At 40.8% G+C, this 12,680-nt stretch overlaps 1 protein-coding gene across 1 annotated transcript in view; it reads left to right on the top strand.

Annotated features, from left to right (window-relative positions):
* Positions 1-7,483: 7,483 nt before the first annotated feature.
* Positions 7,484-12,680, top strand: part of MATN2 (matrilin 2) — a gene marked incomplete at both ends in the record, with an annotated part of 57,917 nt that continues 52,720 nt past the window's right edge. Inside the window, one exon of the mRNA XM_010147784.1 lies at positions 7,484-7,616. Coding sequence (XP_010146086.1) covers positions 7,484-7,616 — 133 coding nt within the window. The remainder of the gene's footprint in view (positions 7,617-12,680) is intronic.

Below are 12,680 nucleotides of genomic sequence, written 5' to 3'. Positions count from 1 at the left end.
TTAGATGCTCGCTTGCTGGGTCCTGCTGGAGCAGGAGAAACGTTTCCCTTTCCTTTGGGCTGCCTGGGGCTGAGGAAACTCCCCATGGACCCTCTTCCCCGTGCATGCTTCAGTAACTCATTTAACAGTGTACGCGCTGTACGGGAAAACCCCACCGGATTTTAAAATCGGTGCTGAATAGGAACCAAACTTAACCTGGAAACGTTTCTTAGTAGCTTGCGGGTGTCTTTTCCAACTTGCAGCAGGACAGGACGGAGCTCATCCCTCTGCAGCAGGTACAGCCCTACAGGTAGCTGTGCACTGGAGCGGTCCCCTCCGACATGCAGCGTGGGAGCTGCCCGGGCTTCCAGAGGGCCGTGCGTTTCTTGGAGATGGAAGGAATGGGGGACGTTTTGCTGCATGTAACGTATTTACCCTGGAAAACCAGCCTAGTTGGTGCTCTTTAATCTTAGAAAAATTGTTGTGGCATCTTTAGTGATTGCATATTCCTGTTTCAGAAGACAGTTCTTTCCATGTCAGACTGGCTGCTGTCACTGCTTAACCGTGGGTTAGTGCTCACTAGGAGAGAAGAATGCAACCTACTGATTTATGCAATATTCCCTAAATGCTTGGGTTTTCTTTTGGGGCCATCATTCAAGGGGTGAATGATCAGAAATCTGAGATCTGAAAAGGTGACCTGCTGTGTAACGTGTTATAGCTGTGCTACTGTCAGGCAGCTGACTGCTTCAGAAGAAATGATTGTACTGAATCCCGTCATAAAGTCTCATTAAATCAAGAGCTTACTAAAATACACATCTATGGTTTTACCATAAAATCCTACAAAATCTACATAATTATTTTTGAATGATACACTTTTCATATAGATGTGTCAGCTTTAAGCACCGAATTTTTTAAACTTCTCTTTATGTACTATGTATCAGTGTAACTATATTCATCAGATTAAATTTGATTTTTTTTATATCTTAAGAAAATGTAGTACTCAGTTACACGAGGCTGCAGCTAAGATCCTCAGTCTTGCACTCACTATTCACACCTAATTACTTTACGTGAGTCTTTCCGTTGACTTCACTGGGATTTCTCATGGACAAACTAATGCATACTCTAGTGCTTATGAGCTAGGACTCTGGGACCCAGCTGTAATGGTAAAAGATGTTTTAGTCAGTCCAGGCAAACTAGGGAAAGGCTAATCAGATCTAAATACTCTCCCATGACTTACAAACTATCTCCATGGGAGGGTAAACCGCTAAGCACTACTATTTAATTATAATATGGACATCATTAACAAGCTCGTTTTTATATATATACTCATTAGATTGTGTTTTCATTATGAGCACAGAGTATTTGGATTGGAGTGGTTTTGATTCCCAGATTGGTGGATTACCCTGGTGCTGGTGCTGGGGTCAGTGTGGATTTGCAAATAAGTTTCAGAACTACTGTATCCTTTTTGTTTTTTAACCTTTCTGCTTGCAATTGACAGTCTGTTACAGTTTGTGACTACTTCACAGAGGCAAAACTAAGAAGCCCACATATGTATTATATGTCATCTAATATATGCTTTCATATAATTACCTACTCATGGTAAAAGTGAAGCTTCTCAGTTTTGCCATGCCAGTCTTCTGGGAACTTTATGGAAACTCTGATATCTAGATCAGATTTGGAACCAGGAAGTGCAAATGAGTCTTCCCCAAAAGAACAAGTTAATGAAAAGGTCTATTGTCCAAGTGGCAACTGAAGAAAATCATAACATGGAGATTGATGCTGTCATAAAATAAGAATTCCCACTGCTAAAGCGTGCTGTCTGACCACTGGAAACTATGCAGAGTAAGCCATACTGTGGGTGCACTGTTCTGCAGTATCACCATTAACTTTTATATGGCAAGTTTCAGAAATTACTGAAATGGTCATCAGCTTCAGCTCTGCTGGGGTTGGACCTGGTGGACTACAGACGTCCTTTCTGACCTAAAGTATTCTATGATTTAGCAGTTACTAGTTTTACAACAGTGATATCAGGAAGTCTGTATGTGAATTAGATGAACAGATCCTTAGTGTTCCTTATTTCATTAGAGTTGTAGAAAATTAAATTGTACACATAGTCCATATGCTCTGAGCCCTTTAGATAACCGAGTCTGTGTGTAGAAGTCCTACCACCATATTGATACCTCAGAGTAAAATTCAGTGCAGAATTGAAATGCTGATCTTTGCTCTTTCCGATATGCTCTATGTTCTGTTGTGTGTACCCTTCAGGATGAGTGTGCTTATCTGACCTCTGTGCTTGAGCAGGCAAGCTGTTCTTCCCTCATCCCCAAAGCTCTCCTGCTGTCTTCCAGAATGTGGTTGCCCTCCCGTATCCTCTAGCACCTTCAGCCACACTCTGCGTACGGGTGCTTACGTGCAGCGCTGGGTCTGTGGGAATATTTGACTACCAAATATCATTCACCTCCCTCCTAGGAACTGCTCTATAATGCATTTTAGGTCTTCCCTTTACTGTTTCAACATGTAAATTTAGTTCACCAGCACATGTGCTTATTTTAATTTGGGATAGCACTGTTAATCTGTAATACAAATGGGCATTTGTAGCAGTAGTCGCAATAATTAGGTACTGATGGAGTTTCACCTGCAGCCCAGTTGCTGTACAAGGCAGGGGATCTCTCAGTACAGGGAGCACTGGAATATCATTCTAGCTGCTGAGGTAAGGATATGTGCCGGATGAGAAGGGTCGTATGAGAGCATAGGAAACAAAGCTGGAAGACTTTCTGAACCTGTGGTTGTCATCCCATCCCCATCCCTACGCAGGCATGTCTGGAACAAGCAAATTGCCATCCCATGCTAGGATTGTGCCCTTCTGCAGACACAAAACAACAATGTGTGGCCCTAAAACCCCTTCAGGAAGTAGACCTTCCTTGGCATAGGCAAAGGTTTTCTCCCAGTCTTGTGCTAGCCTACACAACTTCTGGTCCTAAGCCTGCTGCTGATTTGCGTTACTCTTACTGGTCTGGACACATTATTTTAGACTGATAAAGGACTGTTTGATGTTTCTAAATTGTCAGTTGTTGTTATTCTGGTGGCTTGCTGTGCTGTTATGGAAGCTGATTGCATTTGGGTTGTCTGTCTCGGGATACACCTCAATTACTAACTTTTAGATAATGCATTCCTGAGATCCATTTGATACTCCTGACAGCATGCATAGCCCAAGTTAGCCTCTAAAAGGAGCTGCAGAATGTAATGAGAGACTACTGCTGCTTTGCAGGACTTACTGCAGTGGTGGGTAGGTTCATGTGCTCTGGTGGACATAGAGCCTGCCATTAGGATGGAGGAGCAGATGAGGAATTGACAACTTAGAGCACTTGCAACCTTGTTAATGATTTAACCATATCAGTGAGACGCAGTTGATCTTAGCGGAGTTTTAGCTGTCCCGTGCTGCTGAGCCTAGTGAAGTCCTCCTTGTGCAACAAGGAGTCACAGAAAATTCAGTGCATCATTTGGTGAAACAGGATGACAACAGAGTGCTCCTTTGTAAGGATGAAGGCAAGATGGTGCTTCTTGCTGATGTGCTAAATATCGTCCTCCTGATTGTGGCCAGCTGCCCCCACACACACCTGCATAGCTAGGGACAGATAATTTACAACCTTGGGCTCTGCAGGAGTCTACAGTTGTTTTTCAGAACTGGAAAATGCCCGTGTCAGCAATCTGGGCCAGAAAGACAGAGAAAGTTATCAGTACTCTGTCCTGACACCCATGCCACACACAGTGATTTTAATGAGTAATGGACTAGTAATGCACATGCTGGCTTTTGGAGAGTGAAGTGCCTTGGACCGTGTTATAACTGATAGTTAACAGGGCTTTACAGTGCCTGCTGTCCTTAACTTTTTAATTTCTGAGGAGATGGGTTTGAGAATGTGGTATTTTGTGGCTTTCATGTAATAGGAGCTCATTGGGTTTCCAAGTAACTCGCTGGGCTTCCTAACTTGGGGTCACAGACTGTGATTTTATTGACCTGTGTAGATTGCTTGCAGTTTCTTTAAATTCAGTAAAAGCTTTTGATTGGATCAGTTTCCTGTTATCTTAAAAAATGGGTAGGTAATGAGTGCTGTAAGAACTTCAGAATGTTTTCCCTTTATGCACTTAACGTTCTTTATAACTTAAAAATGCTGAAGTTAGATTTGCTGGCAGCTTAATGGAAGTGAATGGCTGTCTCTTAACTGTCAAACAAAGCAAGCTGAAGGCAGCCTCTGTAGTGGCAACAACTGCTGCGTCTGGTGCTTTTTTTGCCTTCCCTAACCACCCACGATGAGAAATTATATCGGTTTCAAGAGAGAGGATATTATCTCCAGTTAGTAAAGGGGTTGATGTTCCAGGTAACTGCTGAGAATTTCCCCTACTGTGCATTGTACCGGTTTTGGTGGCAGCTGGATAAGGTGGAGAGGTAGGGTTTTCTGGAGTTAGTGTTTCTGATTTAGTCTTGGAAGGCAACTTGTACTGCAAGATGAGGAAGGAGACCACCCAGAGGAGCATCAGCCATGAGCTGAAACATATTACTACCCTGGTCTTCCAGTTTCTTTTTCAGCATGATCTGCCCAGCAAAGACAGGTACATTTTTAAGGTACCTGAGTAAGAAAGAGGTGGCCTTCTAGGCCAGTGGAAGGGTTTCTCAATTCTGTATGAAAGAAATTTCCCTGAAGTGGGGTGACAGATGGAAGGACACTGACTGCAGCATGAGCCACACAGAACATCTCTTGTACCTCGACATTAAGAGTTATCACAGTGAAGAGAACTAATCCGAGTAACATGCACCATGCAGTGGAGGTCATTGAATATTCAGTAGTGTCTCTGTCCAAAACAGCCATCAATCCCTTATGAGGAGAATTCTATGGAAAGATACTTGAAAGGGTAGGAAGACGCTTGTGTTGTTTGAGTGCTGTCCAACAAAGGAAATAGGTATTTCATTTTTCAGTATTCTTACGCAGTAATTCATAAAAGCTGAAAATCCATAACAGTGCATCTCTGTTGCATAGTTATATGCCTAAGCAAGTCCAGGTAAAATTGATAAGAAAACACCATGGATATATTTAGCTTTTGACTTTCCAGCCTCCAAGGTAAGCCTGGAAAGAACAAGAGTCTATTGCCATCTTGTAGGAGAATCTCCTTCTTTATACCCAGCTTCTTCAAGAGAGCTGCAGATACTGCAAGCGGTCTGCACTAGTGTTTACCTCTGAGTACCCATTGTCTGTCCGTTGTTAGGAGCTTTCTCATGTGTCCAGCAGATCAGTGTGCTGTGCTGACTGCTCCAAGGCTGCTGTGAAAGCCCTGTGTAGGACCCTCTTCTTCCTCTCTCCATGGGTAGAAAAACGGAGCAGTAGAAGCCAGTGGATGTGGTGCTCAGCCTGGTTGAGCTCCATGTATCGCCACACCTCCTCTTGGCATCTTCTGCTTTAGAGGTGTCTGGGGTGTTACACAGTGACTTGGTCTTGGGTCTGCCCAGGGGAGTTAGCTCCTGATGATGTAGTACTAAATACTCCTACTGGAATCAAAATGCTTGGAACGTGTTTTCCAGGTAGCCACAAAAATGTGTGTTTCTAAGTTCCATATTTTGGGAATACATTCTCAGTGTGGTAGAGCAAGGGTTAGCCGGCAATGTGAAGCTGCAAAGGGCTGTGCCAGCATCCTGGCTTAGCCTGCTGGGAAAATGAGGTGCTAAATTCCAGATGTGGTGCAATAAACACCATCCAACTTCAAGAGTGAAGACAGGAGACCTTGCAGGAGACCCAGAAAATAAACAGAGAACCGTGGGAGGACCGTATGCAGAGAAGCTGTGCAACCACAATACAAACTGGTCATGTGAAAATGCAAGCAGCAGTGGACGCACATATGCACCTCAGCCTAGAACAAAGCACACAAGTCCAGACTGTCAGCACTGCAGGAAAGCTTCACAGAACCTTTCAGTGTGGATGAAAGGGTGGCAACAGGCTTGGATCAGTGGTATCTTATCACATACACAGCTTTTGGCTTTAGGAACTTGCTGGGGTTTTCCTCATGGCAAATGCAACTTCATCATGCTTTAATTTTTATTTTAGATTACCTTATATATCAAAACCTGTAAGATGAGGCAACTAAAGCTCTTGTTTGTTAGACATTGCTTTATTTAGAAATAGTATTTTTCAACACTGTTTGTGAGGGTAGGGGTGTGTTCATAATACGGAATTATTTTTTTTAATAAGAATTGGATCTTTTTGGTGGAACTGTAAGCTTATTTTTCCTGGTTTCAGGCTAGTAAAGATATTGAGATTTAAGAATCTAAGTTTTCTGAATCAAAATTAAATACTATTGAACTGTAGAAGTTCATGTTAAGTTTGAATAAAAAGGTCCCCAGAAAACTAGGCACTGTTACTTAATGCTTCTGTGTCTTTAGTACCATTCCCTGCTCTTACTTTTCAAAGGGAATGGTGAACACATGCAAAACTGAAAATCTTCTGCTTTAATATGTTTCAGGATTCGGTAACAGCTAATGAATGATTACTTAGGCAATTTGGTTTATATGGTCTGCTAATCATATGATAGTTACGTACTATATAAGCATTTTCCTACCAGAATTCAAAGACTTAAAATCAGAGCGAGCAAACGGTTTGTTTTTTTCCCCTTACATCTGAGGTCTGTTGGGGACAGCTGTGAGCCTAGTGAATTTGAAATTGCTACCAAATACCAAAAATTTCTTCAAAGGTATAAAATAAGGTGAGTGCCAGTATTCAAGAGGGTTTATTTTGGGATACTTTGCAGAGCTGGTAGGACTGTCCTGAGTCGCTTCTTTACCATGGTTTCCTTTGGCTTCGTGCTCTTAGTGGATGGTTCAGCAACACGTTGTGAAGGTGGTCTGCCATGTTATCCTTGGTTCTGTGTTAACATGCCATTAGGAACAGGTTAAATGGCTTTATTTAGAGATTGCCCCAGTCTCCACAGCTGTTACGAGTCACCAGTTCACATTTATAGTTGCTGTTTCTGGAATATATTCCCTTCTCTTGTCTTAATTCTCCAAGATTTTCTGAAGCAAGTGTCTCTCAGACTACAAGAATCACTAACTTCTGAAAAAATGCAGTGTAGTGTTAAGCAGAATAATGAAAAATATTTGTGTCCTCCTCAAACCTATTTATGCTGACAGGTTGACTAAAACAAGTTCCTTTTCTTGCTTTAAAAATAATTGACTGTAAAAGTTGATACATTTTATATGTTACCTATGAACTTCAACTAACAATACTTACAAACACTATGCAGGGTCTCCTAACTGCTACTTTATTACGTAGATCTTCTTTCTTGCAGGTGTAGGTATTATTCCATGCCAGTGTATCTGCATGTTTGTATGTGATGGGAAGGGAGCAATGCAGCTGGATGGCTGACATGGTTACAGTGTATGTTTTTGTGTAACGAAAGAGCTCACCTCCTTCTCTCCTTTATTGCAGTTTTACATCATTGAATGTTTCTCTATTTCTTGAAGATGAAGGAAATGACTGCATGTTTCTTCCTGCTATTTGGATATACTCTGCTTTCCACTGTCTCTGTCATGGCAAAAGACCTTCCTGGAGGACATTTCACCCGAAGACGACATGTTAACTCACAATCTCTGCTAGGTGAGTTACAAAAAAAAACCCCAAAACCCCAAACACCACCACCAAAGCCATCTCAAATACAAATGGTAAAGGCATGAACAGCAGGCCAAACCTTGGCTGAGTTAGTTTATGATGAAAAGGAGATGGCCATTTACGAGTAGGAATATGAGAGTTTGTTGACCAGTTAGCAGCTGTTGAAAGAAGGTGTTTACTTTTGGGGTACTTAATCTACTTTGTGTAAGTGGTATTTATTTACTACAGTGGTAAATATTTACTACAGGATTGTTGTCTTGGAAAAAAGACCTTGTTTTCACTGTTTAGAGGAAATTGGTTCACGGAGGTTTTGTTAAAGCTGTCTTTTAACCATACCAGCAAGTTTTAGCTGTCTATATGTATGTGCTGTGCATAAGGATAATTGAGTGGAAATCAGTGGCTATTGAAATCACAGAATAATAGAATGGTTTGGGTTGGAAGGGACATTAAAGATCGTCTAGTTCCAACCCCCCTGCCATGGGCAGGGACACCTTCCACTAGACCAGGTTGTTCAGAGCCTCATCCGGCCTGGCCTTGGACACTTCCAGGGATGGGGAATCCACAGCTTCTCTGGGCAACCTGTTCCAGTGCCTCACCACCTTCTCTGGGAAGAATTTCTTCCTGTTATCTAATCTAAACCTTCCCACTTCCAATTTAAACCCATTCCCCCTTGTCCTGTCACTACAGGCCCTTGTAAAAAGTCCCCTCCCAGCTTCCTTGTAGCCCCATCAGGTACTGGAAGGTGCTATAAGGTCTCCCCGGAGCCTTCTCTTTTCCAGGCTGAAGAAGCCCAACTCTCTCAGACTGTCTTCACAGGAGAGAAACGAGACCTGTGATTACATACTTGATGTTAATCCCTTCATTTTGTCAATTTAATTTTATTTATAAAGAGTAGCTCTTTTGCCAGAAATTTGAGGACAGGATCTGCCAGTTTTAGCTTGTGGCTGTCATATTTTAAAACATAAGGTTCATGTCTCTCTTGTTGATCATTACTTGTGCGTCATCAGGCAGTTTGCTGGTCAGCTTTTGCATCTGCTGACAATTTGTGACTTAGAATAATTTTCTTTTGCTCATTGTTTAAAGTAATTGTCAGATGATAAAAACATCTCATGGATGGGGCTTTGGACATGGTCCATCATTATGGTTTCATGATACACATCAGTAATAGATCTAATCAGATCTCTGTCTCCAGCCACTGGGAGATGTTAAGTGGCCTGCCTTCCTGTAGAGGTTACCTGACCTAAGTGAATATTAGGAATATGAAATGTGCTGCAGAAGATAGATTGGGAATTAAAAAGAAGAAAGCAAGCCAGAACATGGGTTAATATCTGACAAAGGGGAGCATCACATTTTATCCATGAAACTCTTCTCCAAACAAAATCTAATCCTCTAAATATAAAATTCTGTAAAGCCCCATTTACCACCTGTCCTTTGCTAACTTAAAAATACTTTTTTTTTCAATTCCTGTAAGCAAATCTAAGCCAAATGACAACAGAATTCCCTTTCTTATTCATCTTTCTCAAAACTAATACATACAGTATTGAGACATTTAGGGTTCTGCAACTGAAGGCTGAACACCACAGCTTTGGAGATAAAATCCATCAAAAAGCATGCATATGGAAGAGCAAAGAGAAATAGCCACGTGCACAACTTACTCAACAAGACTCTCTCAAACTTCCTAAAATCCTAAATTCTAAAATGTGATTAAATAGCAGTCTCTCCTGAATATTTTATGGTCTCCAGCAAATACCCTAATTGAGCTTATTACTTTAAGAAATAAACTACCTGTCTCTCCAGAAGATGAATACAATAGGAAGGTGTTACATGGAGAAACTAAAAGGTGTCACATTTCTCAGCTTGCCTTTTTTCCCCTATGACTTTTTAAATTGCTTTTATAGCCCCTTTTCATGTTTTAAATAGTGGAAAATATAAGAAAATAATTAACACTATATAAATCAAAATCTATAGATTAAATTATTTCTTTCTTCTTTCAAAAGCCAAGTGATTTGTGGTCTCTGCATTTGGAAATTTCTGGATCCCTGTTCAGTTTGGCGTGTGCAGGATGCAAACAGTTCTGGCAGCTCTGGCTGAAAGAGCCTTTTCCAGACATTAAATGATGCAAGAAACTTGGGACATTCTGTGGTCCAGCCCATAAAAGTACGTGGCAGTTTGGAGTTAGACTCTTGGGCCTTTGCATTCTGTTACAGTGAATTAGGTCACCTGCTTCAGATTCAGCAGTGCGTATAAACAGTGGCATGGTTAAAACGTGTCTCTCTGTAAAGAACAGAATGTGTAAAATGCATGCCACTCTCTGGAAAGCTGTAATGTTCCTTAAATGACATGAGAAAGAACAGGGCCAAACCATGATCTCAGTGACATCAGGTCTGTTGACTTAATAAAATCACTCCAGACTTATATCAATTTCGCGGGGATTAGAAGCTGTCCCTTTCCATATAATATGTATATTATAAGTAGTGGTGGCGACTGCAATTGCTGCTGTTCTGGAAAGACACGCTTGGCAGGCAAAAGCGAGCGCAATAGCTGCAAAGAACCAGCAGATACCTGGAAAACTAATAAAAGTTCAGGTTGTTTTTTTTCCTTTTGGTAGGAGTCTCTTGTGGTTTTAGGCCTAAAATGAAGGATTATGGTATATAAATATTAGTATAATTAAAATAACTTTATTCCTTTTTTCTTCATTTTACCAATTTTAAAAACAAAAGTGTACCACTGCGATAACTATTTACTAGTTATATATGTGGCTAATTTTCTGTAGCTAATAATTTCCATTAAAAATCTGAAATCTTTTGTGCCATGGTCAGTTGGACTTAAAGTTTTGGAACTCTCTCTGAAGCCCTTGAAAGTCAAACTGCTTTAAATAGGTTTGGCTTTTTAGGCTTTTCTTTCTTTAAACACTGAATCAAACTTAAAAATATTTAAAACTTGTAAGCTATGCCTATTTAATTAAATTTGTTAACATTGTCCTAAATCTTGCAGCATATTAGTTGTAGAACGTGTGTAACTGTTTTTAGGGAGAGAAAATACACGTATGTGTCTTGTTACAACAGAATTTCTATTTGATTGCTGGAAAATACTGGTTTAATGTAGGGTTGTTTATGTTTTAAAGGATTGTTTCTGTAGTCTTGCAAAACCCTGTGAAATAGCAGAAAGAAACAGGATGGTTCATTTCTCTTTCCTGTAGAAGAGGGCAGTCACCTCTCCCCTTAAGTGACATAGGAACTAAAATTTTGCTTCTCTTTCAACTCATTAGTAATTTGATCCAGTGTGTTAGATCTTTGGTCTGATCCTGATTTCTTTAAGGAAATTAATATTTTGTTTTAGAATCTTCTCTTTTAAAGGCTTTATCAGAGCTCTGAAGAGTTTTTACTTAGCTCTCTGACAAAGTCATTGTTCTTGCTGAGCACAGCTGCTTTGTTAGATTACACACAGCGAATTGAAACCACAGTTTTCCAGCTTAGCATTAGGTTTTGGATACAAAAGAAAAGCAATAATGGAAATATACTTAGCTACGTTGTTTTAAAGATAAAATTATGTCTGTTGCCTTAGCTAATTCCATTCAGATATAGCTGAAATGGACTTCTGCCCCTAACGGGACTAATGAAGAGCCATGTCAGTTGTCCAGAGTGGTGATTCCCATACTGTGATTTCAAGGCCATGGTCAGAGGTCCACAGCACCTTTAAGCCAGTTCTGTGCTCATAAGCAATCCCCAGTCCTTGCAAGACGCAGCTTTTTTTGGTGTTTGATCACGTGGGTATTTTTTGGTGGAGGGGATTTGGATAGTACACCCTACCGCATCTTAATCGTTTATTATGAAACAAAGCAAAGCAAAATGTCAACATTGTGGACAAAACCAAGATTCTGTGTTTGGTTTCTTGGTGAACTCTGTTCTTGTAAACTGGGCATATATTTCATGCCACACATTTCTTTGGAGAGCTCTGAAGTGGATGGGAATGACTGAATAAGCTGTAGGATAATCTTCAGTGCAATAACATTCCTTCTGTTCCTTAGGAATATAAAACATCTACCTACCTGGTTTTGAAAATAACTGTTTATGTGAGGAGAAAAGCTCATTTAGGGGGCATTCCTTTAGATACTACATGATACCAGAAAAAAGAAACTACAGGAGATTAACTGATATTGCACAAAATTGAAACAGAGGGGGAAAGGGAGGCCAAGAAGGAAATGTACTTGGCTCTTGTTCAGTAGCAACTGCTGCTAAACACAAATGTCCCTGTCTGTGTTAAATTATATTTTGCAACAAAATATATAATGATTTATCTCTTGGTTGTATATATATGAATCCTCTAATAATATGAGAGGAAGTAATATGAAGTACACAGAGTGCTCACTAAATTTATGAGTCACTTGCTACAGTCAGTTAAAATAATTGCAAACACTATTACATCCATCCTAGTTCTTAAGCTTGTGTGTCTGCATCTTGAAGGCTCAAGAACTTTATCAGGTTCACTATTCTGAGTTAAATTGGTCTTGTCCAGCCTGGAGAAGAGAAGGCTCCGGGGCAGACCTTATAGCACCGTCCAGTACCTGAAGGGGCTACAAGGAAGCTGGGGGGGACTTTTAACAAGGGCCTGTAGTAACAGGACAAGGAGTAATGGGTTTAAATTCAAAGTGGGGAGGTTTAGATTGGATATCAGGAAGAAGTTCTTCACAGAGAGGGTAGTGAGGCACTGGAACAGGTTGCCCAGAGAAGCTGTGGCTGGCCCATCCCTGCAAGTGTCCAAGGCCAGGCTGGATGAGGCTTTGAGCAACCTGGTCTAGTAGAAGGTGTCCCTGCCCATGGCAGGGGGGGTAGAACTAGGTGGTCTTTAAGGTCCCTTCCAACCCAAACCATTCTATGATTCTATGAAATTTTAGCCACAAATCAGAGGGGAAAATATGTGCAAAAAGTGAGTCACATCTGTGATGCTTCTGTGGAGTGCAGGTAATATTTCTGTTTAGGTTTGGTTGATCTCATTGTAACATTTATACCCTAAGACCTGGCCAGAGATCTCTAAATCCTGTGAATCTGGACT

The sequence above is a fragment of the Eurypyga helias genome, unplaced genomic scaffold (assembly GCF_000690775.1).
Source record: "Eurypyga helias isolate BGI_N326 unplaced genomic scaffold, ASM69077v1 scaffold17072, whole genome shotgun sequence".
NCBI lineage: Eukaryota > Metazoa > Chordata > Aves > Eurypygiformes > Eurypygidae > Eurypyga > Eurypyga helias.
Note: the sequence above shows the minus strand (reverse complement) of the source record. Positions and strands in the feature narration are given on the sequence as shown.